General features: G+C 38.1%; 2 protein-coding genes across 2 annotated transcripts in view; both read right to left on the bottom strand.

The window, feature by feature from the left end:
- The window catches only part of LOC127650286 (histone-lysine N-methyltransferase ASH1L-like), a 54,069-nt gene extending 40,765 nt beyond the window's left edge, over positions 1–13,304 (bottom strand). The window contains exons 1-2 of the mRNA XM_052135604.1: positions 13,177–13,304; positions 12,070–12,166 (exon numbers count right to left, since the gene is read on the bottom strand). The gene's annotated coding sequence lies outside the window, so the exon portion shown is untranslated. The remainder of the gene's footprint in view (positions 1–12,069; positions 12,167–13,176) is intronic.
- Positions 13,305–16,505: 3,201 nt separating this feature from the next.
- Positions 16,506–25,633, bottom strand: LOC127650888 (E3 ubiquitin-protein ligase RNF115-like). Its single transcript, XM_052136527.1, has 9 exons — positions 25,556–25,633; positions 24,546–24,604; positions 24,328–24,400; positions 23,865–24,103; positions 22,391–22,459; positions 22,202–22,274; positions 21,870–21,963; positions 19,938–20,053; positions 16,506–17,767 (listed from the first exon to the last, which is right to left on the bottom strand). Exons 1-9 carry the CDS (start codon positions 25,631–25,633, stop codon positions 17,636–17,638), a joined length of 933 nt encoding a protein of 310 aa, XP_051992487.1. The 3' UTR covers positions 16,506–17,635.
- Between the last annotated feature and the right edge of the window lie 970 nt (positions 25,634–26,603).

Genomic DNA, 26,603 nt, shown 5'->3' with positions numbered 1-26,603 from the left:
AACACGAATTGAGATATTTAGAAGAATATCTCAGCTCTGTTGGTCATTACCATCCAAGTGAATGGTGACCAGAACTCAGAAGGTCTAAAAATGACATAGGAGGCATAAAAGTAATCCATAAGTCTTCAGTGGTTAAATTCGCCCGGGGCGCCATACACGCTAGAACCGCCACGGTTTATACATTTTCTCTCAGGGGACACCCCTGAACCCACAGTATTATTTTATCTGTCAAAAGGCCTCCTATGTCCCATAGATTCTTAATGTAAAAATATTCCAACACAAAAACTGGACTGTTGTCAATCAAATTCAAAACGAATTGTTGATCTTATCTTTTAATATTCATATGCAAGCGCCCTTGACTGATGATTTAAGATTAAATATTTTAATCTTTTGGTAGAAAAGACCTCTCAAACCCCACTACTATAGATCTATCTGGGCCCCTAAGTCCTAATCAGGACCCCCACCCCACCCCCTTTTTTGTTGTTGTACAAAGTACTATTGCTGCCAACTTGCCAAGTTATAAAAACTATTAAAAAAAGATACATAATTTCCTAGCCATATAACTACTGACACCATTTAAGCAACATATTATTATCCAGACATTTGCTTTAATTGAGTACCTGTTCTAGAGTTCCATTCAGGGTTAGAAATTAACGGGGGCTCTAGGGGAAAAAAATACCCCAGCAATCTGTTATAATTCAAAATATATACATTGCGATCTTCATTTGAATTTTCACATAAAATTTTTTGTGCTGTCCATTGTGCAAGCCAGTGGTGGGTGCTTGCGCCATAAACGCACACAGACGAGCATGCGTCAGTTCAATGTCATACACCTGCACTAAAAATAAAACATTATTAATGATAAAATAATAATTTTACAGAAAATTAACCACTTTTAGTGTATGACTCATATCTCTGACTACTGCTCATTGTTAAATGTTTAGAATTGCATTGTTTTATTCAAATGGCATGAAGGAGTTGCTAAGTTTTTTTATACGCTCCTCATTCCACATCTGGAGAAATGCTGTCATCTCCTCTGTGTCGGTGCAAAAGTTTTGTAGGCTAAATGTTAATTTAATAGCTATAATATTTTGGAAATATGTGAATGAGAAAAAAACCATTTCAGTAACAATGCAAATAATGCAATGTAGCGATCATGCGATTTTATAATGATTGAAACATGCCATTTTAAAATTGAATTAATTGTTTTAAGTATTTGACATAAAAGGATGTCATTTTATAAGGTTAGAAAAAATGCCCCTGAAAATCAATTCCAGGGGCAGGTATTGCCCCTTAATGGAAAAGTTGATTTCTGACCCTATACAGGAATTGAGAAAAAATAGCTCCCCTGTGAGATTTAATTCAGTTTGTTGTAACATTTCAGATGTTTTAGTGCTATGAGCAATATGAGTCATGTAAAGGGGGGATTCCTCCCCCTTTTTCAGAAATGAATTCCAGCTTGCATTATCATCATTGTACATTAAATATAGAACATGACACACATTCACTGAATCGACGTAAGCGAATACAGCCAATATTTACTAAAAACAATTCAACGAATATGCAGTGCAGGACCAATAAGAGCAAACCTAGTAGCCTGTCCTAAACAGAATTCACAAAATTCTGAAAGACGTGACCTGACTCACCTGAGGCATTTATCCTGCACTTTGTCTGCTCATTGGGAAAACAACTTGCATGCACAGATATAAAGAAGACTCAAATGTGAAAAAATCCATGGCGACAACATTTCGAAAATCTGCTTCCTGCACCACCACCGAAGTGATTTCATAGCTAGTTTGCTCATCTTGCGAGAGAACAGAAGCACACGCGGCCTGAGGTGAAATGAAACACTTTATACATCTGCTCTAGATATCCTCTTTTTAAATAATTTGATTATTAATTATATTTAAAATGTAACATCAACATGACAAAGTAATTTAAGTGCATCCTTTGTAAAAATATAAAGCCAAACGTGAATGTTTAAAAATGTTGAACAGATTAATGGGCAAAAATACTGACCAACTAAAAATTCCAGTGTCGAATTTCAACCATTTAGTTGACTAGTCCTGCACTCCCATTTCCTTGATAACAGTTTGTATAATAATGAAAGCATTCTTTAGACATGAATCCTATATTGAAAAGGAATACACACTTTATATTGTCATTAGTCTAAAACTAGCTTTCAAATCTTGTTCAGTTTTAAATATGGCATGTCAAGAAGACGTGTTGCACCAGGTTTTACATCAATGACAAGACACAAGAGAATATCATTGATGTCAACCTGTCAAAGATGCCATATCTGAATTGAACACAAGACCGAATGACGTCTACGCAACTACAGCGTAGTTGTTATTAGTTAGTTTTTAATTGTTATTGAAAACTTAAAGTTGTAAAGTTCACACAGAAATAACAGTCCTGTTTTACAACCCTGTTTAATAGTTTCTGACAAATTCACTGAGATTATAAAATGGAGAGACCGTAAACTTTTGGAATGAAAAAAATAAAATTAAAAAATTGTCTAGGGGCATGACAAAAGTAACCTTATGCACCAAACACACCTCCAAAACAAAAGGCCAACAAGTAATTTAGTACCACGCCAGCCACAGGTGCTTTCAGAGGGTCAAGTCATTCAGAGGCGAGTCAGAGCAGTGACCTCAGGATAAAGGGCTCTCTGGGAGACAGAGGATCTAGCTTTTCAAGCCATTTTTATGACTGCCACGGAGAGATTGAAAGACTGAGAGTAAAAAACTGAATAGTTTCTCTATGCCCTACTGAGACCAAATGCTTCTACATTATACAAGTCTATTAAGAATGCCTAGGTCATTTGAACAGTACACGTAAGGTTACGGCTGTTTAGCGCTCGGCACCAAACAGAGCTCTTGAGAGCATTTTACAGAGTGTTGTTTCATTAGTGGTGGTCTTTTATATTGGGGTAGTCATTTTCTGTGAAATCACCACAACTATAAACTTAGCTCCAGAACTTGGAGTCCTGCCTTTCTTCCCCCACTCACTTCTCAATGTTTACTATAATTACTCACCCCATTTCACTTAAACACGCCCTTTCTCTTCAATCCACCCTGGCCCGTTTCACTTACTGCAATCCAAAAATCGCACCTCACTAATTCTCTGCCCGACCTACCCTTTCACCCTGTTCTGTCACTCTCTTCATCCTCTCACTCATTCACTCACTTGGTAACACTCACTTGGAAATCTAGCATTAAAGCGGTCAAACTAGAGTCGCTGTGTTCCTGCTAATCGAAAACACATTTTCCAGAGTGCACCCTCCCTCCGTATTTTTTCCTTGTCAGTCCCTCCCTTAGTGACAAGCATTCCCCTATTTCCTCAGCGCTTTGGGTCGTACTCCACTTCTTGTTACTGTGTTATTCACATTTTCGTCCCTCCGCTCTTTGCTGAGAAGATGCCAAAAATAAATGGTACCTTGTATTGTAAAATGGCTGCGGGAAAAGTCTTGAGGGGAAGCGGGACAAATTAGAAAATGCTGCAAGTGGGTTATCGTTTACTTATAAACCAACATTTTACAATTACATTTATGGGTATTTGTCGCATAAGACGTCCATGAACATCAAGATTTTAATTTAACTTGATTGGAATGAATAAGGGAAATTAATTGCAATTTTTTCACCACTTTTAATCACCTTTTGCTTTCACCGATTCATTTTAATTGCTCCTGCGGTGTGAAATTAATTTCTTAAACGTACAAAATATCCATGCATTCTCTAATAACCCGAAATGCATAACAATTATAAAAGACAAAATATTCAAAATACATTTAGATGAGAGTATAACAGGACAGGTCAAGTTCCCAAAAGTATTTAATGTCAACTACCCTTACAAATTTAGCAGACATTTTTATATAAAGTAGGCTTGGGGGTCGTTCCCACTGCTAAGAATTCTAGACGCAGCACCATTAATAAAACAGAACACAGGCATTTCAGGACAGATTTAAAATTATTTTAAACTTGCACTCCAGTGCAATACGCTGAAAAAAATTGAGACGTGGTGCAAATTTTTTTTCACCTAGTGCATGTTTACATAGGATTTTATTTTTTATTTTTTTAAGCAGCACAGACAGATGGAAAAATATATTTGGTGTGAACAGCCCCTTACAATGTTCAAAGTATACATATTATTGCGTGGTCCCTGGGAATCGAATACATGCACTTGGTGTTGCTAGTACAATGCTCTATCGGTTGAGCTACAGAAACAAATTGATTCTGATTTCATGTACTTGTACTCAAATTATTCAATACCAAAAACCAATACATCTGACGTATGAATGTCATTGTGTAAACATTAAGTGCACAAATTAAAATCCCATTATGTCCTAGTGTGATTCTTAACCCACAAAGCTGTGATTTAATTAGATAATTAAGTTTGCATGTGCTCCACACTTTAAAGTAAATGCATGAATGTGCTGCTCATACATGGAAAACCATATATATATATATATATATATATATATATATATATATATATATATTATGTTTGCAGAACACACCATCATTAGCATTGCATGCTCTGTTTGTAGCAGATGACAGTGAGTAGAGCGCTATTCACTTTGTAGCGAGCAGCATATACAGACTACATATGCATTTAATTAAATAGCAGTCTTTTGTGGTTTAATGATCAAACTGGCCTGCGATTCAAACCAGATAAATCAGCCTCCGAAGGGCACTTCGATGGGAATAACAATCATGGTAGTCATGATGTGAGATCGTGTCAAACAGATTTTCCAATAAAAAATATTTAAAAAGTGAGTTCAGTATTACATAACCTTATTTTGAGCCACACACCTTTCAACCCTCCAAAGCTCTCACAGTGGATGAAGTCTTTCAACAGAATAGGGCAAAGGTTTGATCACTTCTGAATGAAACACATACCGAGTCACCTAGCGACCTGCTTTCCCAGAGGTGAGAAGCTACCGTAAATAAAAATTTAAAAATATATATTTTTTAAAAACACAGAAACGGAAAGGGCTTCATTCCAAAATAAAACCTGACAAGAAATATATCACTACTGCATAGTTATGTAGCAGTACTACAAATAATAATAATAACAATGATAAATCAATAATAATTATATTTAAGAAATATCTCTCATCTGTGATGTTCCGCTGCGCAACACTTTATTTCACCAAAAATAACCCCAATGTTGTATTCTTGATTGTGCGGTGAGGTTCTGTATGAAAGCACTTAAAAATAATACAATATTATGCTGAAAATGTATTAATATATTTCTATTTGATTAAAGTTAATGAATTAATTTATTTAGACACCAATTGACAGAAAAAGATGTGTAATATGGAATTCAGAAAAAAATAATTTACATTCTCCAAAAAATTGTATCAGGACATCCCTAATCATGTCACTTTACTAAATCTCGAGTGGTGGTGGTGTAGTGGCTAAAGCACAGGGCTGTTAATCAGAAGGTTGCTGGGTTGCTGGTTCGAAACCCCACAGCCACCACCATTGTGTCCTTGAGCAAGGCACTTAACTCCAGGTTGTTCCGGGGGGATTGTCCCTGTAATAATTTGGATAAAAGCGTCTGCCAAATGCATAACTGTAAATGTAAATCTCAAACTAAAGAGAGCTAGAGGATATAGCCATTTCTTAAAGGAATAGTTCACCCAAAAATTAAAATTCTCTAATTTTTCAATCACCCTGATGCCATCCCAGATGTGTATGACAGATGTCTTTCTTCAGCAGAACACAAATTAAGGTTTTTACAAAATATTGAAGCTCTGTCGGTCCTTATAAATGTCAGTAAACAGGTGTCATCAGGCTGCTGGCTGTTTAACTGTCCAAAAGGCATATTTAAGCAGCAAAGCAATCCACATGACAAAACAAATCGCTTCCTGCCAGCAGTCGACGCATCATTGACGTAAATGGTATGGTGCGTTCATGCGTGGAGTCGGAGGCACACACTTTCTATACAACAGAGGAATGAACGTCAGGTGAGAGTTAGTTCATTTCAGAAAGTCACCCAGCGCTGGCCAAAAGCAATGATTTAAAAATAAAAGCGATTTAATTATCATTTTGTTTCTCACACCAACCTATCGATTTGCATCAGAAGTAGTGCTGCCCCCGACCAAAGAGTTTCCTAATCGACTAGTAGGCATTAATTTAAGCCATTAATCGACTAGTCGCAAGTTTATGATATTAATTAAATTCAATTTATATATATATATATATATATATATATATATATATATAGCCAGAACCTTGATATGCTTCTTACAGAGCCACTCCTTGGTTATCCTGGCTGTGTGCTTCGGGTCATTGTCATGTTGGAAGACCCAGCCTCGACCCATCTTCAATGCTCTAACTGAGGGAAGGAGGTTGTTCCCCAAAATCTCGCAATACATGGCCCCGGTCATCCTCTCCTTAATACAGTGCAGTCAGCCCTGTCCCATGTGCAGAAAAACACCCACAAAGCATGATGCTACCACCCCCATGCTTCACAGTAGGGATGGTGTTCTTGGGATGGTACTCATCATTCTTCTTCCTCCAAACACGGTTAGTGGAATTATGACCAAAAAGTTATATTTTGGTCTCATCTGACCACATGACTTTCTCCCATGACTCCTCTGGATCATCCAAATGGTCATTGGCAAACTTAAGACGGGCCTTGACATGTGCTGGTTTAAGCAGGGGAAGCTTCCGTGCCATGCATGATTTCAAACCATGACGTCTTAGTGTATTACCAACAGTAACCTTGGAAACGGTGGTCCCAGCTCTTTTCAGGTCATTGACCAGCTCCTCCCGTGTAGTTCTGGGCTGATTTCTCACCTTTCTTAGGATCATTGAGACCCCACGAGGTGAGATCTTGCATGGAGCCCCGGTCTGAGGGAGATTGACAGTCATGTTTAGCTTCTTCCATTTTCTAATGATTGCTTCAACAGTGGACCTTTTTTCACCAAGCTGCTTGGCAATTTCCCCGTAGCCCTTTCCAGCCTTGTGGAGGTGTACAATTTTGTCTCTAGTGTCTTTGGACAGCTCTTTGGTCTTGGCCATGTTAGTAGTTGGATTCTTACTGATTGTATGGGGTGGACAGGTGTCTTTATGCAGCTAACGACCTCAAACAGGTGCATCTAATTTAGGATAATAAATGGAGTGGAGGTGGACATTTTAAAGGCAGACTAACAGGTCTTTGAGGGTCAGAATTCTAGCTGATAGACAGGTGTTCAAATACTTATTTGCAGCTGTATCATACAAATAAATAGTTAAAAAATCATACATTGTGATTTCTGGATTTTTTTTTTAGATTATGTCTCTCACAGTGGACATGCACCTACGATGACAATTTCAGACCCCTCCATGATTTCCAAGTGGGAGAACTTGCAAAATAGCAGGGTGTTCAAATACTTATTTTCCTCACTGTATATATATATATATATATATATATATATATATATATATATATATATATATATATATATATATATATATTTGGGGGCACCAGAAAATTATTTATGCTCCAGGTCTGAGAAAAAATGCAAGTAACATTGCCAACACTGTTCTACGATACAGAGAAATATTAAACCGTAATAATGAGCCTTAAAATATACATTTTACAAGCGCACGCACGAAGGAAGCCGCAGCGACAACGGCAAAAGCAGTAATGATTCTGAATGTGTCGGAAAAACCAGCAAGGAGTCTGTCTGAACATTTTGTTAATTTATAGAGAGAAATGCACATTAGTGTTGTGCCAACAGACGATGATCTCTGGGATCAACGATGGACAGAGTGATCGCCAATAGCTGATCCTTCTGACCATGTCAAGACGATATTTGGGTCATTTTCCCAATAAATAAAGCATTATTATTATTATTAGGCTATTATTATTATCAAGTTAATATTACAAATAATTTGCTCGTTAACATACCAACACGCGCTTGAAGAAACACATTTTATTATATTATTAAGAACAGATAACAGAAAGCCGTCTATGTGCCTATATGACGCGCCGATACGGAGGCGTGCAGTCTCGTGGAGCACGCGCATGTAAAAGGTTCTGGCGTGCAGTCTCGTGGAGCACGCGCATGTAAAAGGTTCTGGCGTGCAGTCTCGTGGAGCACGCGCATGTAAAAGGTTCTCACTCTTTGTTTCTGTCTTCTGATTTTTTTTTTTGCAAGAACAGTATCGTCCATGAGAGTGCTATAAATATGACCTCAGACATCTCAGCTCAGGAGGTATTTTGATTTCAGTTCACTTTATTTCCACAGAACAGTTTATTGTGAACGCAACTCTGCAGCCTATACATCTGTGATTAAAACATAAAATGCAAAAACACGTTCACCTCTAACCGTGATTATTATCATCATTATAATTATTATTTTTACATTTATAATTGTTTTTATGTATTCATTTAAGTAATTTTCCACCTGCATGTTAAGACGGATACTTGCCTAAAAGAGTAATATATATATATTACTCTTTTATCACTTTATTATTTAGAGCGCAATTTGAATTTAGAAATGTATTTAAGTTTTTCATTTTGTAAAATCACTAAATCAAGAATATCCACAATCCCTCAGCCCAGAGGCTGCCGATGTAATTGGATATTGCGATTACACATTATATATATAATATAATTATATATATATATTAGGGATTCAATCGATTACAATTTTTAATCAAATTAATTACATGGTGTCCCGATTAATTAATCGTGATTAATCGCATATACAAATATTTGCTGAGAAAGCCCATCATATAACAATAATTCAATATATAATGATGAAATAATTATACATAGTTATCTTTAAATTATATATACATACACAAATATTCAGATATCCATCAAGTGTTTTGAACGCAAGAACCTAATGCATGTTTGTGTTATGCTGCTTGCTGAAGGGTTATTTTCTGCACTGTATAAACTGCATGTTGCCACTAGGGCTTGGTATCGATTTCGATACATTTTAGGCATCAACCGAATTGCCTCTAAACAATCAAGTATCAAAAAATGTCTAGTCGTTCGGTAACAAATTTCGATACCTATGGGGTTAATCTCGTCAACGTCAGTGATAAGCATGTAGCATGCTAGATGTGCCCAAATCTAAAAGTGCCGGTGAATGGCTGTGTTTAGGTATCAAGTAAAAACACTAGTTTACGCCAGTTACGGCCAGAGACGTGGCTCACACGTGAGGCTGTAGTGTGTATGCGTCTCAACCACTATAGATGTAAAAGATGTGGAAAAGATCAAAAGTGTGGCTACACTTCACCAGGCTCGATGCAAAATTTGCGACAAGATAATTGCTGGCAAGACCGGCAACACGACAAATCTGATGAAGCACTTGACAGTGCACGGAATAAACTTAAAGAGCCGAAAGTTGCTCCGTCTTCGACTGCAAGAAGACTGAGCCGGTGCAGTCATCCTCTCAGCGTCCTGCCACAGAGCTTCTTTGAACATGCCCACCACACGAGTTATCCTCCAAAACTACTGATGAATGCAGCAGCGCTATGACTGGGACAGGTAAGGTTAACGTTTAGCAAACAAACCAACAAAAATTTGGCTAACTTGTAGTGGTACATGTTTGTATACATGTTAAATTAACATTTCTGTGCACGGTGACATAGTCCTATAAACTGGGACCTACGTAACGTTAGATATTGTTTGGATGTACAGCTATAGATAACAAAATCGATGCTAAAACTGCTTTAATGGTTGACAGTAACTGATCAAGTTTAACTCACATTAAACTAGTTATCTTGTTAAACCGTACTTATCCTTGATGTTTGTAATCTTGTTAAAATGGATTTCATAAAATTGGTATCGAAAAATTTATCGTTTAAGAACCGGTATCGAAATCAAGGTATCGGTATCGAAATCTTTTGATACCCAGCCCTAGTTGCCAAACAGCTGATATTTCAATTACTGCCCTCTGGAGTAAACAGGTGGTATAACAAGCTTGCATTTCTCAGGAATCTTCCTTATTATGGTCCGGGGGCATTGTGATTAATTATGTAAACATTTTTAACGCGTTATTTTTTTTATCAAATTAATCGCACTGAATTAACACCTTAAATCGACAGCCCTAATATATATAAATATATATTTATCCTGAAAGAGGGAACAAAACATATGTATTCACACACATGATGTATTATCCTGGACAACGAAATATCCGACCGGTAGATAATGCACTGATGAAGCAGGTTCTTTACCAGAGAAATGGTAACAACTGTTGTAAAGCCATCTTTCAAACAACACACATTTTTAATGCACTTATTTTTTTCCAGTTTTTTCCTTGCTTTAATTTGTGTAGGATTAACGCCAACCCTGCTTAACGAAAACTACACCATAGTACCACCTAGCGTCCAACCAGCAGTAATACCGGTGTGCGTCGGTTTCCTGCTGAGTTTTATTTTTTCTCCCTGCGACCAACCAACCAATCAAAACTTGGTCGACCAAGACTCTTCTCATCAACTAACAGTAACAGTCGACAATCAGGGGAAAGCCCTAATCAGACTGGACTTTATCGTGTGGATTAATTTTATGCTGCCTAAATATGCCTTTTGGACCGCCAAATGCCTGATGGCACCCTTTACTTACATAATAAGGACCTACAGAGCTTCCATATTTTTCTAAAAAATTGAATTTGTGTTCTGCTGAAGACAGACAGTCATACACATCTGGGATGGCATCAGAGTAAGTGAATAATGAGAGAATTTTCATTTCTGGGTGAACAGTTCCTTTAAGAGTAACATCAAAGCAAATTTATTAACACACAAAAGATACCCTACAGAAACTCAGAAGGCATATTTTTCTCTGCTTTCTTCTTTGTCCACACTCTTTCAGCACCTGTCACTCACAACTCTTTAATCTGTGCTTGTTTTGGCAGCCTAAAGATATAATATTCTAACTCTATTTAGATTTTCTTTCTTCTACTATGAAATTACGTGCCCTCATCTCTACTATGAACACTGAAAGCCACTACAGCCAGCCAACCAAAACACACTTTCCTGGACAAATCGGGAGACACTGAAAAAGTTGAGACTGAGGGTGACTACAAGATGGCAAAGATGAGAAGCCAAGGCAGATTACAACACAAAAATATGTTTTAGAAGATTGACAGCAAACAATCAGCATCTCCTCCCATTTTACATCCTGATATACTTGATATGTACTTGTGATTCTCTCCTCACAGTCAACCTTACAAGACCTTTCTGTTCAATGCTAGTAAAAAAAAAAGCACTAATGCATTAGGACTATTATTATCATTCTTTAGAAGGTGTCCACTTGATTCCATACATCAAATGGTTAATTTAGGTACTGAAGTGTAATGTTACCAACTTGCCCTCAAAAACAACCAGAAAGGACCACGAAGGGATCTGCTATTAATCTGTACTCAGATTACAAACTGAAAGCATTCAATCTTTTCACACCACAAAACTAAATGCCTTCTGAAATCAGCTTTCCACTCAACGGCACTCAGTCAGCGGGAAGCGTTGGTTCTGGTTTCCTTGACAGCGGTGTCAGAGGTCAAAGGTGGCTCAAAGGCTCCAGACAGCTCTCACTAGGCGCTTTCTACACAGACGTTCGCTCGTTGTACAGCTGCATGTGCTCCAATGGGAAAAACGTTTCCTAGTAAAAGGCGCGCGCAATTTGCACGTGCGATGAACCTTATTGTGAACGAGGTTAACTGAGGATGAACTGTGAAGCTGCTGCCACATAGACCGAATGAATTAGATACACAACTCGCAGGTGCCACTGAAGTTGGATTTGTATGAATTTGGTCTTCAGTATGATTTGCTAAAGGAAGATAAGTCAAACTAACTGACCACTTCACCTTTTATCTTGTGAATAAATACCACAGAACTTCTGAAACAGATTTCCAGCAATACTTTCTAGGAGACAACAAGCAAACAAAGCTCAAGTATTATTCTGTACAACTGCATTTTTATGTCATTTATGTTGCTTATTTAAGTCAACCTAACCCCCTTCCAAACACCTGTATAGAAAGTACACACTCCCACCGTCCATTTGTAAGTTAACTGTACAATCAAATATGTAATTTGGTACACAATGCAAAAAAAGACTCACCTTGATAACGATCCAGAACGGCGCTCACATCATTTGGGATCAAAATCCTCCATTTGCACGTAACAGCATGGTCGCCTGGATATTTATCTTGAAATTGCTGATGTGTCCAAAAAAAAAAAGAAAAAGAAAAAAAAAGCAAAAGGGTAAAAAAAAAAAATGGTCAGATTGCTCGGGATAACATTCCAGCCAATGCATTGCATAATGCATGGCATAACACAGGCTAATATTCGTCGAGTCCGAAGATCTAGCCACCCTGCATGCATCAATAATATGCGGTAAATGTTATTTATCTACGTGAGGCGCACTGGTCACGGTTTATGATCCTCATCTAGCAAGCATAATTTGTTAGCCAAGAGCAACCTACAATGATCTCGTCCTAAATCATGCATACGTATGCTTACAACTAAGCGATGTGAAATTAAAATGGTAAGCTACTTGGCTGGGACTGTCACCACAACGGGACGTCAAAATACGTACTGCCACTGCGATTTCGAAAGACACATGTCTGCGAGCAAGTGGCGCGCGCTCAATCACTCTTATCTCTCGCTTGTCAGAATTCACCCTTTGTGACGTTATTGTGTTTATTAGGTCGCGAGCTTGACCGCCTCAATGACGGTTGGGCAAGGTAAGTTGGTTTCCCCTCATCCTCGTAGCTATAACTGCACATATAAAACGTCAACGTTCATTCAATTCTCGCCTTCGTCTTTACTACCCCCCAAAACAACTGGCCTCACACCAGGTAATTCGCACCTCTCAAAAAACCCTGTCAGGCACATTTACTTGTGTAAACCCCCGTCCACACGACTAGTAATGTAACGTAGCAGCCGCTGTTGGTGTGGCTCAGCTCGCCTAGCTTAGTAAAGTGTTGCCTTCTCGCCCAAGCCGTCAATAAAAATCCCCCAACAAAGTATAAACATCCACAGAAGCGCCAAAGGCATCGGAATTGAAAATCTAAACGCTCTTCGGGATGAGCCCTGCACGGGTAATTAAAAACACGAACTGTCAACAAAATGGCGGCCGCTGCGTTGAATCAACAGAGGAGCCCGAAATGGATCTCTCTCTCAAATTCTTCGCCCTCTCCCTCCTCTCGTGCGTGGCGTTCGTTACCCGTGATGGTCCGATACGTTGCCCGAATCCTTCTTTGGGTCCGCGTTAGTCGAGCTGAGACGCGTCTGAACTGGCCTCTCTCGTTAATCGGGCCTCCATGTCTGCTAAGCCCGTATCGTTTCTGTCAGTACATCACGGGCATTCTCACAGTAAGAGCGGGAGGGGAGGAGGGAGAGTCGCGGAGAGGAGAGGAGGGGGGACGGGGCGAAGGGAGGGGAGGAGAGGGCAGTTGTCGAAGGCTGTTCGACACTTTCTCAGTGGCTCACAAATTCAACTGGTCCCATTTGAATATAATTGAAGATGTATTGTAGTGCTCGTGCAATGCACTTGTTATGTGTTTTACATGGCATCGTCGCGTATTTAAAGGGGGGTTGAGGGGTCGTGTTGTCGTACGCTCGTGGCAGTGTTTACCCACAGTGAAATACAGAGACTCCCGTGGGAATTGTTGCCGCGAGGCGGGTTGTGTGAGGGGCAGTTCACACCGAACACGTTTTGACGTCCGTCCGCGCTCTTTTGCACTTGTTTTCCTGTGTAAACATGCGACTTTTACCATTGCACCGGCTCTCGCGTATTTTGTTGGCATGTCGATTGAAAAACCACTTAAGCTTTTAATATCTCAAAACACCTGCGTTTGTGGCACTGCGTCAAGCGTTTTTTTTTTTAATCGCGAGGACGTGTTCGGTGTGAACGGCCCCTAACTGTACATGTGGGCTGAATCCAATCATTAGGAGAGAAGCAACGACAACTGCTTTTCATTTGACATTTTTTCTCCGTTCACACCATCTCCCATTAAACCATTGGCTTACGTTTGGAGGAGGCGGGATGGTGAAATACACGGTTGCACAATCCATATGTTTATTTTTGACGTTGATCTAACTGGCTGCTCTATTCTGCATCTGCACACTGGTGTCGAGTGGCTGGATATGTCAAGGGAGTATTATTGTGTTGACGTGACTTCACGAAGAAAAACGAACTGTCGTGAATTCAAGACTGGTTTGTTGCCACAAATCATGCCAAAATGCAAGGTTGTGTGACATTGGCAAAACAAATAGAAACTTAGTGGTATTTTCAGCTAAACAGTGAAACCACTAGTTTCTTTTTTTAGCTATAAATGAGATAACAATTTTCATGCAAGTTCTTAGACAGTCTAGGTGTGATGTCAGTATGACAAATAAGTGACCTGCTATCGATTTGAAAAGCAAATTTAGCTCTTGCACTATTCACATTTTACATTTACATGTTATACACATTTACTTATGCAAATACATTAACAATAAAGAATGGTAATATAATTGTTTGAGGAACTAACCATAATATATCTTAACTCGGATCAATATATCAGCTGCTCACATAAATTGTCTGTTATTTAAAGGAACACTCTGTAACTTTTATTTAAGTTGTCTTGAGCTGTCAGAAAATGATACTATACATTATGCACTTACAAAATATTCTATGCACTCAGTCATCTAGTGTATGAATTTAAAGTGTAACATCAAACTTTTTTTTTTGCTTCATGGATGTATTCACCGGTTAACAGCTGATGGAAGTTATATTTCAAATGCATGCGATGTGTTTTCGCTATCTTAAAGGGATAGTTCACCCAAAAATGAAAAAATCTCTCATTATTCACTTACCCTCATTATATCTCAGGTGTGTATGACTTTCTTTCTTCACCAGAACACATTTGAAGAAAAATTGAAAAATATCTTTGCTCAGTAGGTCCTTAAAATGCAAGTGAATGTAGATTTCTCTTTTGAAGCTCCAAAAATCACAGACAGTCAGCATAAACGTCATCGATAGGACAGCAGCGGTTAATTTAATGCGTGTGTGATGTAATCTCATTGGCATTTGAAACACACGAGAACTGACGCGCATGTGTCACAGCCGGAAGGGCATCGCTGTTTACAAGTGAGAAGGAGGAATGCTGTACAGTAGCTTGCTTGGATTTGGTTTAGATCTGTATTTATCTGTTGCTTTACTCATAATGTTGCGTTTGTGTGCTTATCCTGGATGTCTCAGCGGAGTGGAGAACATGAGATTACATCGGTATCATGGCAAAGCAAATATGTCACATTAGAGACCACTTGGACTCCACCCTCTCGTGAAGCTTGCCCTCATTTTGGATTATAGTTAAAAAGTACTTAAAAATGTATCTTGTTTTGCACCAAAAGTGATCATATCGCTTTAAAAAAACATTAATTTAACCACTGGAGTCGTATTGATGAGGTTTATGCTGACTCTCTGTGATTTTTGGAGCTTCAAAAGAGAAATCTCCATTCACTTGCATTTTTAGGACCTACTGAGCTAAGATATTTTTCTTCAAGTGTGTTCTGGTGAAGAGAGAAAGTCAAACACACCTGAGATATCATGAGGGTGAGTAAATAATGAGTGAATACAATTTTTTGGGTGAAGTATTCCTTTAAGCGCATTAGCCAACCTCAGTTCAACACTTGTATCTCAAACAATGTACATATTCAGACACTGAAGTGATGGTAAAGCATTTAACTTCGATTTCTAAGGTGCTGTCTTCACCGAAGTTTCACTAGTTGCTTCATTCTCCGATATTTACAATTGTTTTGTCAGACGAGCAACACAGCCAGGTGACTTTGCTTATTTGGCTAGGTAAGGCAGGCTCATAGTGTCCAACATTCCACACTATGTTTTTGACAGTCGAAGAAGTGCATTATCCGGGTACTTGATGTACACTTCTTTTTGTTGCATTTTCAGTATTAACATACTACTTGCACTACTTAGACTACAATATAAAAATAGTAGGTTTGTGGTTTGGGATGCACCCTTGGACTTACAATGACACTTAGGCATGTGCATGGAGCTTAAATTTCATTTCAATTAATTTAAATGCAATAGTTTTCAGTTACTGTTGCCATTGAAGAAATTTACTATTCCCAGTCAGCCATGAGCAATTTAATCCATGAGTGAAAGTATCCAATAACAGGACAGTTGTTGCAATTAAGTGAGTAGTATTTGGCTGCTCATGTGATTCTAGCATGGCCACCCCATGAAGGGACACTCTTCGTGTAGAATAAAACAGCTTTTATAAGGTTACTGATATGAGTTGAGACTTCAGCTCATGTAATGATATTATTCATATGTTTCAAAGGATTAAAACTTTTTTAAGAAGAAAAAAATATTACTGAATGCACCTTTAATCTAAACAGTTTTGTCCTATTTGCCGTCATTAAGCTCTATTATTTGTAATATATCTGTTGTTATATTGCCATTGGCTTATGAAAACCCCACTTCGGTCAACCTGTAGTCCATGCAATCTGAGCTCACAAATGGTCGTACAGATGGTGTTATGTGCTTTATTTGCTTTGTGAGTACAAACTTGATAAGTTGGTTTATTTTATGGGTGAAATGCCTTTTTCTAGATATTAGTTGCAACTTTGTTTTTTCTTGGAAGCATACTTTTTTTTTAAGTAGCTGTATGGTATAAAATTCCAAATACCACTCAGTCCAGTCTTGTAAGTGGTACTGTATCTTGGTATCAAAATATGGAGCAGAAAGTCAAACAACCCTGAGAATGAAGGCAAAATTATCCTAATGTACATCAAAACAGTTCCGAAACATTTAAATAAACAGTGTCATGTTTAAACATGTTATTAAATTAAAACACAGACACTTAACTAATCCCTCTTGAATCAAAAAGGGCATTTTACTCAATAGCCATAAGAAGCCACACACCAAAACAAAAAGCAATTTAACAATACAACATTTACATACACATACATTTCTCAATAGGGAAGTATTCTTCACAGTTAACTTTGATGCCAACCAAGGGGGCATCGAATGTAACATTTTGAGTGTTTTATTTTGGTTACAAGCAGATATAGTTAAAATTCTCTATGTGATGCCTTCAAAAGGGTGAAGACATGTGGAGCAGATTTCATGAATTGACAAGTGCATGTGAACTGTGTGCTCACTTATTTGTGAGGTATTCAAACATTTAAAGCTTGAAGAAGCTATAGGGTAAACGTGCATCATAAAATATACATATGCAACTTGAACTGTACCCTCTGAGACTGTCTCCGTATCATCTAACTCCGCTCCAGTCCTGGGGGTACACCTAAGATATTGTGTTTGTTCCAACCTGGAAATATCCAAATTGATTAATCTTGTGTTGGCTGATGGCTTTGGTAGTTGTTCATTGGTTTAGGTTGGATAGTTCAGTGAATGAATTCTCTAATTGAGAGCACAATTGGGAACAACTTCACAAACATTTAAAAAAAAAATACAAACGCTGATCACAAAAAAGCTTTCTCAAAATTCCATAATGAATATAATATAATTTGAATCAAAGAAGTTTGTCTTTCTCAGTTAAAATATATTTAGCTATAAAAAGCACACGGCAGGACATTTTTTGGGGTTCTGCACATTGCTTGATTTTGACTTTGCTTCTCTGTGTCAGTCCTGAATTAATCAGTTGAATAAAAGGTGGCTAAAGAGTCTCTAAGGTGCTATGGTCTTCTACAGTCGATGGTGATGGGATTGGCTCCGGAGGTGTTGTCTGTGACTGGAAACTATAGTCTTCCCCATTCAAACTTTTCCGACAGACAGGACAGGTGTCGTGCTGTTAACAAAATGTTGCAAAGTGAGTGCATAAAGTTACTAAAAGACAAGTACTATGTCTGTTGATTTAATGCATTAATTCAGTGCGATTTAATTATATAAAAATAATGCGTAAAACAAATGATGCAATGTTTAATTCCCTTTGTATCGTAATACAGAATTTTCCTACCAATCGGAGCAATTCAAGCTCGAAGTACCACCTTCTTGTTTTTACAAGTGTCAGTCAGCAGGGAGCAGTAAATGCAACTCTAGCCATACAGGCACCACAGCAAGATGAGGACTCATTTTTGCTTTCAAACACAGCTAAACGGAGCACAACTCTGAATGCAGAGGTCTCAAAAATTTTTCTAAGTTTCAAACTACGTTTAACTTGACACAGCATCCTAATTCCACTACTTATACACAACACATCCAAAGTGCAAAGCTCCTAAAAAGCTATCACAAAGCTATCACATTTTTAACCGGATCGGGTATAGGTCCGACAAGCTCGATCCAAATCCAATACTGCATGTTGGTCATTGACGTCACTGTCAAGCTCAAATAATTACATAAATAATCTTCAAATCGCCATTAAAGTAGTCCATATAACTCATGCATTTATTCAGGCTCTTAGACATCCAAAAGCTTTGTCAATTGCAAAAGGCTGTTTTTGCACTCAGCACGCCCTGGATAAAAGGCTGTGTTTAATAATAAATATACAGTCAGCATGCACAGCTAAGTAGTTGCTGGCACCAGGCTTTACTGAAGAGCACTGCTCTGTCAACACACACATAAACGCGCAGAGGCTTGTGATGTGCTGCTCAGCACAATTTGTGATCACACAAACTCCATCTCAGATGTAGATGATCAATAGTTTAGTCCGCCAATAACATGCACTGAGAACAGCAACAGACAAGCATTTTACCAGATGTTGAATGAAAAGTGTATTACGCTACTGTGAATTAGCCTACAAACAAACACTCAAACACTGACTTCCTGGAGCACTCAGCGCCACTTTCAAAATAAAAGCCTTAAGAAATTACACCTGATATTTATCACCAATGTATAGTAAAAATATTATTATTATTAATTTTTCCATTGTTCCAAAAATTACTATGTGATTGAAAAGTGTATTGACATACTAATAAAACTCAAATTAAATACATAAATAACACTGAGAGAGAAAGAGGGAGATCTGAAACCATTTCCAAGTCCTGATACAAGTTCAAATGTGTAAAGAGAACTGGCTTCTTTTGTCCTGAAAACTTTCATTGGAATTACTGTTATTTTTGCTGCTGCATCCTGCAGACTAGTTAACAAAAAGTTTTGCACATGCTCTTATGTAACCCTTTTTTTGTATTCCTTTTTTATATTGAAATAATTAATTGTTAGTGGGTTTTGTTTCTTTACACAAAGAGTACTTCCAATCAGTTCCACACAGTGAATTATAGATGTTCTATACTTATTATGCTTATTATAACATTATTATGATATCAGCTAATATTGAGAGTTCAGGAATCGGAATCGCAAGAGAAAAAATCCTATCGTTCCATCCCTAGAAAATATGCAAGTGCAAGATAAGAGATATGGCAGAAGGGAAGATAATCGACTTGCATTTTGGTCTTCAAACAAAGCTACAATATTGTATGGCTTTCGAAGAATTATAGCACACAAGTCATATGGACCACTTTTATGGTGCTATTTTTGTCCTTTTGCAGAGTTTGACAAGCCTGATTCCCATTTACTTTCTTTGTATTGAAAAGAGCAGCCTGGATATTCTGCCAAATATTTCATTTTGTGTTCCACGGAAGGAAAAAATACATAGGTTTGAAACAACATGAGGCTAAACAATGACAAAATGTAAAATTTTAGGGTGAACTATTCCTATATATTTCAGAAACAAAACATTGAAAATGTGTATATTGGGCAACTCAATGTCATTCTTCAACACATATCTAATGTAAAGTGAGGAGAATACATCGTTTCTTAATTGTAACCTATTGTTGATATTATGAATAGGGTCTGATTTGTTTTTATCAGTTAAAAAAGTAAAAGATAACTTATCCATCAATTACACATGGTCACTGCTATACACAAAAGCTAGCATTCATATCAAGCTTACATTTTAGTTTGATCAATTTCCTTTTGAATACATCTTTACTCCATTACAGTTTATTTTATGGGACTCATACCAGTTGAAGCCAGGGCACAATGCAGTTGCTGTGAAAACAGTGCAGACAGGGCAGCTGTCGGACAGATTCCCCTAAAGAATACTCCTCTCTACACACAGGGCATTCCAGTCGGAATGCTGTGAGAGATAAAAAGACAGAGCAAAATATGCATGGATGAACAAACAGAAGGAAAAGGGAGAGAACAGTTGTCAAGTGTTGCTTTTACTGTACTATACTGAAATGGAAAGCTTGAGAAAACAAACTAAATTAACATATGGACTCGTGGCTCAGGATCAATAATGTGGGGGAAAACGTTCATTGTAATTCCTCATACTGCACTTTCAGCTAGCAATTCGAATACACCCCTGATCCTATTCCTAAGTATTACATTTTGGCATGTACACAATTTAACTCTGTGATTGACATGAACGATATCTATTATGCAGTTTGCTAAAGAGAAATGTGCAATTATTTTTCTAAACTTTTGGACAATTTTCACCAAGAAAACAACAAAGCAGATGAAAAAATCCCATGCATTTAAGGCAGAAACACTCTATGCAAGTATGTAAATCCAGACGCTTCTAGCTTTGCAAGCTTGATTTCATGCATTGTTGCATTCCAAAATAAGTCCGACCACAATTGATAACACAACGCAAGAATGAGTTTACATTTACATTTATGCATTTGACAGACGCTTTTATCCAAAGCGACTTACAGTGCACTTATTACAGGGACAATCCCCCCGGAGCAACCTGGAGTTAAGTGCCTTGCTCAAGGACACAATGGTGGTGGCTGTGGGGATCGAACCAAGTCCTTCTGATTAACAGTTATGTCCTTTAGCCCACTACGCCACCACCACTCCATGGTTACATCCTTAACGTTGCTGCAAGGGGAGCTATAGCAGACATTAGTGTGAACTGTGAGTTTTCTCTTTCAAGCCAACTACTGTTATTGCATAACAGCAGATTGAAGAGAATATTGCTTAGCAATAAAGCAATACATTTATTGCAGCTTACCTGAATAATAATGCATCCAGTTTAATGGCACAGATTTTTTAATGAGCTCTATCACCCCCTTGAGTACTGAGGTTTGTTACCACTACAGTAAAGCCAGAAATATACATTACACAAGTGCGCATATGCAGATTCGAGCACTTGTCGAACACATGGTCTGGTTGAACATGCTTAACATGCGTTCTTGCGTTACTGTTGCGGTAACAAACCTCAGTACTAAGGGGGTGACGGAGTTACCTTTAAAAGCCTTTGCCATACAGTAGACGCTCCATAGAAGCAGACAGTTCACATCAATATCCGCCAATAGTGCCCCTTGTTGCAACGTTGAGAATGTAATGCACATTTGTGTTATGTTACTGTATGAATTGGGGTCTGACACACTGTAGAACACAATGCACTAAATCAAGGTTGCCTAGCTAGAAGCATCTCATTTCACGTGCTTCCATAGAGTATGTTTCAGCCTTACTGCAAGAACACACGGTAAGGAAAGCATGTTCAACCATAATGCACGTTGGCAATGCGTTGGCCAAGCACACACATCTACGTACGCGACTTGTGTAAAGTATGTTTCAGGTCTTGCACTAAAGGAGTGACCTGAATTATTCCAAGGGGTCTTTAGCCAACTTGGGGGTGGGCTATTTGAATTGAGTCAGTAAGCAACTACCTAGCAGCCACATAGAAGCACATTGAAAATGACCCAGAACACAGTTTTTCATGGACAAGCACCACTCACATTTTCTTCTAAAACTGTAAAAATCTAGTTTAACTCTGCATTCTCCAGTTCACTCACTCAAACAAATAGAATAACACATTTAGCATACTCAGTATAATAGTGAGCCGTGAAAGTGGGGGTGTCCGAGTATGTGAACAGCCTCTCATTTCACAGAACTTAAAAGCACTGTAGTATGCATGATGACTCAAGTTTATTATGGGAATTTACCAGCCTGTTCTGGCGAGATGCTAACGGTAGGGAGAGATGAGATCATCTCTTTCTCAGCAGGAGGGGGACCAGTATTTTCAGATTGACCAAGCAGCTAGAAGAAAAAAAATGCCAAAGGTTGCGATCTCCAATACCTCCGTAATTGAAGCATGAAAAAACAACATCATTGCAGACTCTAGCCTGAATACATTTTCTTAAATGGAGAACAAATTTAGTTTTGCCAAAAGGCAAAATACAGAGAAGTCTAATGAGGCAAAGCAAAATGGTTGAGGACATGAGTCATTTCACAAAATGGTGCAATAGATGATGTCACCAATGACAGTGTTACTCACCTGTGTAACGACCACATCTAAACCTCCATGTCCCCAAGCATAGTCTCCGGGGTTAGAGTGTAAAACGCTAGACCTGAGGAACAGGGTTAATGATAAATCACTGAATTTGTTTGTAAATAATGGCTAAAAATTATAAGTATGAATTTGGATGACAAAAATGGACCCAGCATGAAGGGTATAATCACATACCATGAGGATGTTTGGGATCCTGTACTGTCAGAATTGGAAAACAGACCAGCCAGGAACTGCTGAACAATCCTTAAAGAAACAAAGAAAAAGTGTAAATGCTATTTAAAGAGAAATGTCAGGACATCAGCCTTTTGTGCTACAAAAGCATCGATTCAGTGGATGTAATTATCTGTTTACAGAAGCACCAATGATTTTTCACCAAAATTTAATTTTGGTAGAAATATAAATGTAGTATTACAAAGTATTCTTCCTCAAGGGAGTGCAGGAATTCAAATCTAAGGAATTATTTGACTCATTGCAGGCATTTACAGTACAGTGTTTAAATGGTTTAAATCTATTGATGCCAAGAATTGGTACATGACCTGACCAATTAAAGAGATATGCCCTAGCAACTGCTATAAAATTATATATAAATAAATACAAATCTTTAACCAGTAATCATGAACAACTGGAACATTTTTAGAAAGGTCCTGGAAATTGACTGGCCAAAGGTGAGCGAACCCTACACCGATACAAGAGGGACAATAATTAAAATACTGGTTTACTAATTCATAACCAAAAAGTTTTATGAGCATGACCAAGCGTCATTTAAGATCTTTATATGTGCAGGCTAAAACATGCTGACCTGAACTGAAAAGCGCATGCTAAAATGTTGCAGGTTTGCAAAGTAATAGAAATGTGATTATACTGTATTAAATCTGTATTAAACAAATGCTTCAAAAATAGTACTTCAAAACAATTAAACTTAATTTAAGGCTAATTTATATAATGGAAAAAGCCAATAAAAAATATCCTAAACAAGCTAAAGCACCCTAGGCGAACGAAACCCGAACTTATACATGCTGTGTAATTTTAAAAGTAGTTTGCATCATGTAAAAAGTGTCATTTTTAACAACCTCAGAGAGACGAGCTTCAACGTTATCCATTTTTAACATTAAGATGGTAACCTTGCTAGCTACATTCTCTTCAGATGGCATGCCAAACCTCACTCACAACCAATCATCAACATTCTTTGACTATCCAAGTTCTCCCAGGTCAAGAATTTCAGGGATGTGCACCAGCAGGTGAAATATTACCAAAGGAACGACCTAGCAGCAGAACAATGACATCAGGGGCGGCTCAGTTGGTAGAGCGGGTCGGCCACTATTCGCAGGATTGGTGGTTCAAATCCCGGCTCACACGACTCAACGAAGTGTCCTTGGGCAAGACACTGAACCCCAAGTTGCTCCCAATGGCAGACCTTACATAGCAGACCTTACATAGCAGCTCTACCGCCATTGGTGTATGAATGGGTGAATGTGTCACAGTGTAAAGCGCTTTGAATACCCTTAAGGTTAAAAAGGCGCTATATAAGTGCAGACCATTTACCATCACAGTGCATTTGGTCATCATTTATAGGCATTCTCAAAAAGCCTGTTCGTCCAGCAAGTATAAATTAGCCTTTATAGAACTCCTAGTAGACAGCACTACACACCCCTCCACAGCCTGTCCCTGATCCAGTCTAGAGGGTTGCTGCTGGTTGTATTGTTGAGGGAGGTGTACAGGCTCGGTGCACTCTGAAACTGTCTCCACGGAAGCAGCAGGTCCCACTGTCCCAGAGGCAGGATCACCAACTGCTGCTTCCACACCAGAGCGGCTGCGGAGCACGTCTGTTACAGTGGGGTCGGACTCGGACAGGAGGGCTGAATGTTCCATGAAGAGCAGCTGCCACAGCTAATGATGAAGAGAAAACAAAAGGCTTATTGAGAGCCCCCCCCCCAAAACACACACACACACATTATAGTACATTACATTAATTTCCTCTACACCAGAAAACAACTATGTATCAGTTTGAATTATAAGTCAATGTAAAATTATAAAGTGTATTATGTTTTTCCAGCGTACAAGGAGATTTAATTTCGGACAATTGTCTTCAAGGACAGAGTAAAATATTACACCTCTGCAAACTGTGAGGCCATGTCATCGCTGGCTACAGCTGTATCACCAGTTAAGTCACCACTCTGTAGAAGACTGAAACAGAGTTTACTCGGTGTAAATGACATCATAATTCAAAAACAGAACATACACATATAGACAATGATGTCATGTGCTTTCTAAATAGTTCATGGAGAACAACACTATGAGCCACAATTATTGCTGTTAATGAGAAAGTCACCTGGAGTTCTCTGCAACTTCTTCAATGAAGCCAGATTCACATCTGGGACATACATATTCCTGTTTAAAGGATTAATAAACAGGCATATTAATAAATAGTATCAGGTATCTTAAGCTGTTCATCTATAACTCTTTTATAGGTTTTTTTCTTTTTCGTGTGTGTGTTTCACAGGTTGTCATCACCAGCCAACAGTCCCACATGAACTATCTCCAAATATGATCTTTTAGAAGTTCCCAGTGGGTGACCAGGATTTTGCCAATTAGGATAAGTTGGTCTTGGAACAACATGCCTATCAACCAGAACCAGTCTCATTTTAGGGGTGAGGCTGAATTTTGTTCCAGCAAATATTTGCATCCATGATCCTGCTTAACAGGATTAATCAGTCACCGTTTTAGGAGGTTAAAACTTAAAATAAATGATCATCATACTACTTTATTGTCTGATTGCACAGATTCACCACCACTGAGCATATGTTTAAAACACATGAAAATATAGCTAACATAGAACTTGTGTAATAAAATAAAACTAGATAATTTTTGCAATTTATACTGTACTGGTTTTGGCAATATGCTATCCCAGACATGCACCTTGGTGTCAGGCAACCTATCCTGGACCTACACCCACCAATCAATTGTCAATCAATGTTTTGCTTCTTCTATATCCATAAACATGTGTTTTTGCTTTAACCGTGTTGCAGACTAGTCAGAGACGTTCTTGGCTGTGCTAAATTTGGCATCAGTGTAACTCCCAAACTTGGATCCCGAATTCCCCGCAACTACTGTATCACACACACTAAATAACGTGTAGTCCGCCGTTAACACAAATAATGCTATAACGGTTGTTCTAGCAATGCTTGTGAACTAATACAACAATAACAAAAACATTTTAAAAGAAACAAAAACTAAGTTTAAAAAATATAAAGGAAAACTTTAATGATTGAGTTGTGATAAAAGCAATCAAGCACACTGAATGCAAATGAATACAGCACACAGTTGTTGGTGTGCACTCACCGGTAACTTAGGCTCAGTTTCACCTTTACAGCAATGACAGAAAAACCGGTGTCGTGGTGTCGCGGCAGCCTCCGCCATCTTCACTCAAGAGCTTATAGAATCGTGACGTTGCGGAGCGTCGGTTGTCAGGGAGACGCGTCAGTACAATCAGGTCACTTGGAATTCCATGACCTTATTAATAAGGTGATCAAATTCCATATATAGCATATGTTTGTAAGCTGTTTTCGAACAGCTGAAGTTAATTTATTGGACTTGTGAGGCAACTTAATTTATAATAGTGTATTTGTTTGTCAGTGGAAGTAGAAGCATATGATTTCCATTCATGTCAAGTTGATATAATTTTGTTCTGTTTAAAGCTGCTGAGCAGATAGGTGTATAACAACAACAAAATAAAAAATATAAATAACAAAATGCAATTGCATTATACTTCAACCAAAATGAATCATTTCAAGGCTTCTTACCTGACAGATATCCCTGAGAAAAAAGTGTCCTGTGAAATCACACAATGGTGTAATTTGCTATCAATTTTTTGATTATTATGAAACCAAACGCATTAAAGAGGCCATGACATGCCTTTTTTATCATTTAAAAATATATAAATATTATTATTATTATTATTATATGTTCATTGAGGTTCTCTTATATTATTAGTAAATTTATTTGCACAAAAAAAGAAAAGTCAGATATTTGTAAAACATGATCATATTTCACTTTCATTCTGAGCATCTGTTAGAAATGCTTGGTTTTGGTGCTGCATCTCCTTTAAGACTTGACAGTAAATGTCCACTGTTATGATTGTCTCTCTGCTGTTGACTGACCTGTCATCTCACTGCTCACTGCTGCTGGGCAGGGCTACAAAAGTAATAAAGTAGGCGTTGATGTGTTGTTGTGGAGGCGGTCAGATGCAAATGTCTACCACAGTGTGACATCACAATGTGGAAGATGTAGAGAACAATTTGTTTTGGCAGTGTAACATGAGCCAGCTGGTATGTGATAGCTGTGCAGTGTGCGTAAACCTCACTCCTCTAGCCTCAAGAGGTGCACTAGC

The sequence above is a fragment of the Xyrauchen texanus genome, chromosome 10 (assembly GCF_025860055.1).
Source record: "Xyrauchen texanus isolate HMW12.3.18 chromosome 10, RBS_HiC_50CHRs, whole genome shotgun sequence".
Classification (NCBI taxonomy): domain Eukaryota; kingdom Metazoa; phylum Chordata; class Actinopteri; order Cypriniformes; family Catostomidae; genus Xyrauchen; species Xyrauchen texanus.
The sequence above is the reverse complement of the archived record's forward strand: the minus strand, read 5'-3'. Positions and strand labels throughout refer to the sequence as shown.

Excerpts from the sequence above, each read along its gene's own strand:
- LOC127650888 (XM_052136527.1), bottom strand. The coding sequence starts at position 25,633 with ATGGCGGAGGCTGCCGCGACACCACGACACCGGTTTTTCTGTCATTGC. Across the intron at positions 24,401-24,545 it reads GAAGTTGCAGAGAACTCCAG|TCTTCTACAGAGTGGTGACT; the intron begins GTGACTTTCTCA and ends ACTCTGTTTCAG. Across the intron at positions 20,054-21,869 it reads CATCTCGCCAGAACAGGCTG|CATTCCGACTGGAATGCCCT; the intron begins GTAAATTCCCAT and ends TATCTCTCACAG.